A 2,843-nucleotide genomic window follows, 5' to 3' on the forward strand; every position below is an offset into this window, starting at 1 on the left:
ATGCGAAACACACAGATGCTGGTTTTGCCTTCATGAAGCATGGCTAACACCACCCAAGACCCCTTCTACTTCATCCTCACGGGCATCCCTGGGTTTGAGGCCTACCACATCTGGATCTCCATCCCCTGCTGCTGCCTCTACATCATCTCCATCATGGGAAACACCACCATTCTCACTGTCATCCGCACAGAGCCATCCCTCGTCCAGCCCATGTACCTGTTCCTCTGCATGCTGGCCCTCACTGACCTGGGTCTCACCCTCAGCACGCTGCCCACAGCCATGCAGCTCCTCTGGTTTAACAAACAGAAGATCAGTTTTGAGGGCTGTTTCGCCCAGTGTTTCTTCCTCCATGCGTTCTCTTTTATGGAATCTTCAGTCCTGCTGGCCATGTCCTTTGACCGCTACGTGGCCATCTGCCGCCCCCTCCATTACGCCACCATCCTCACCAACAGTGTCGTTGGCAGGATGGGGTTAGCCATCCTTTGCCGCTGTGTTCTGGCCGTTCTTCCCTCCCTTTTCCTACTCAAGCGCCTGCCCTTCTGCCGCTCCCACCTTCTCTCTCACTCCTACTGCCTCCACCAGGACATGATTCGCCTGGTCTGTGCTGACATCCGAGTCAACAACTGGTATGCTTTTGCTGTGGTTTTGCTCATTATTGTGATGGACCCTCTGCTCATTGTGCTCTCCTACATCCTCATCCTGAAAAGTATCTTGGGCACAGCCTCACGGGCTGAGCGACTGCGGGCCCTCAATAACTGTCTGTCCCACATGCTGGCTGTTCTGGTCCTCTATGTGCCCATGGTTGGGGTGTCTATAACCCATCGATTTTCCAAGCGTGCCCCTCCTCTAGTTCATGTTATCATGGCCAATATTTACCTGTTGGCGCCTCCAGTGATGAACCCCATCATTTACAGTGTAAAGACTAAGCAGATCCGCCAGGGAATCTTCCATCTACTCTTCCAGAGGAAAATGCGTTAAGGACTGGATTTGAGGTATATGGGAATAATTTTATTATGAAGATGAAGTCAAGAGCAGGGCCAAGTACCATCAAAACTGTAAGTAGCATTGATAGGGGAAAGAATAACATTGTATAAGAAACTTCTGATGTAAATCAAGAGAAATCAAAATTTCTTTTAATGGAAATTAAAAGACATAAGTTTTTAAAGCACCTATTGCCCTTCACTAACCATATGACTTTGAGGAAAAATATTTAAAACCATAATTCAATATATACTTCCTTTTTGCTTTCTTTATAGTGATGTTTTTAAGCACATAATATAATACAATATTTTGCTTTATAAACTCTAAATGCTGATTCAGTTCAGTTCAGTCACTCAGTCATGTCCGACTCTTTGCAACCCCAAGAACTGACTCAATGGACATGAGTTTGAGTAAACTCCGGGAGTTGGTGATGGACAGGGAGGTCTGGCATGCTGCAGTCCATGCAGTTGCAAAGAGTCGGACATGACTGAGCGACTGAACTGAACTGAACTGCGGCACACCAGGCCTCCCTGTCCATCACCAACTCCTGGAGTTCACCCATAACCATGTCCACTGAGTCAGTGATGCAATCCAACCATCTCATCCTCTGTCGCCCCCTTCTCCTCCTGCCCTCAATCTTTCCCAGTATCAGGGTCTTTTCAAATGAGTCAGCTCTTCACATCAGGTGGCCAAAGTATTGGAGTTTCAGCTTCAACATCAGTCCTTCCAATGAACACACAGGACTGATCTCCTTTAGGATGGGCTGGTTGGATCTCCTTGCAGTCCAAGGGACTCTCAAGAGTATTCTCCAATACCACAGTTCAAAAGCATCAATTCTTTGGTGCTCAATTTTCTTTATAGTCCAACTCTCACATCTATACATGACCACTGGAAAAACCATAGCCTTGACTAGATGGACCTTTGTTGGCAAAATAATGTCTCTTCTTTTTACTATGCTGTCTAGGTTGGCCATAACTTTCCTTTCCAGGAGCAAGTGTCTTTTGATTTCATGGCTGCAGTCACCATCTGCAGTGATTTTGGAGCCCAAGAAAATAAAGTCATTGTTTCCGTTGTTTCCCTGTCTATTTGCCATGAAGTGATGGGACCGGATGCCATGATCTTAGTTTTCTGAATGTTGAGTTTTAAGCCAACTTTTTCTCTCTCCTCTTTCACCTTCATCAAGAGGCTCTTTAGTTCCACTTTACTTCTGCCATAGGGTGGTATCAACTGCATATCTAAGATTATTGATATTTCTCCCTGTAATCTTGATTCCAGCTTGTGCTTCCTCCAGCTGAGCGTTTCTTATGATTTACTCTGCATGTAAGTTAAATAAGCAGGGTGACAATATACAGCCTTGACGTATTCCTTTTCTTATTTTGAACTAGTCTGTTGTTCCATGTCCAGTTCTAACTGTTGCTTCCTAACCTGTATACAGGTTTCTCAAGAGGCTAATTACTGTATACAAATTTTTATGAAAGCTGTAAAGTATTCATGCCTTCATAAATAAGTGCTAAGGCAAATGTCAGCTTTTAATTACATGGAGGCACACATATCAACTCAACTGGAAATAATGAAAGAGAATCTTCATCAACTAGGAAGTCAATGAAGAAAGAGAGATCATTCTGCATATCAATGTTACTGGGAAAAAGTACCAAATATCAAAAACCAAAATGAAAGCAACCTGAGAAAGCATTGAACAAATTTTTAATGCAGAGTTCACTTAAATTCAATGATAGAAATGGATACAGACACATCGAATTCCTGCTGAAAGAAGATGGCAGTCACATGGAGAAGTTAGGACAACCATCTCTGGAGACAAGCATAAAAAGAGCTTGAAAAGTGAAAGTGAAGTCGCTCAGTCA

General features: G+C 44.0%; 1 protein-coding gene across 1 annotated transcript; it reads left to right on the forward strand.

Annotated features, from left to right (window-relative positions):
* LOC102400557 (olfactory receptor 51Q1-like) lies at positions 1-978 on the forward strand. Its single transcript, XM_025265729.1, is given in 1 exon segment — positions 1-978. A coding segment is annotated over 1 exon segment (978 nt).
* The last annotated feature ends 1,865 nt before the right edge of the window (positions 979-2,843 follow it).

The sequence above is a fragment of the Bubalus bubalis genome, chromosome 16 (genome assembly GCF_019923935.1).
Source record: "Bubalus bubalis isolate 160015118507 breed Murrah chromosome 16, NDDB_SH_1, whole genome shotgun sequence".
NCBI lineage: Eukaryota > Metazoa > Chordata > Mammalia > Artiodactyla > Bovidae > Bubalus > Bubalus bubalis.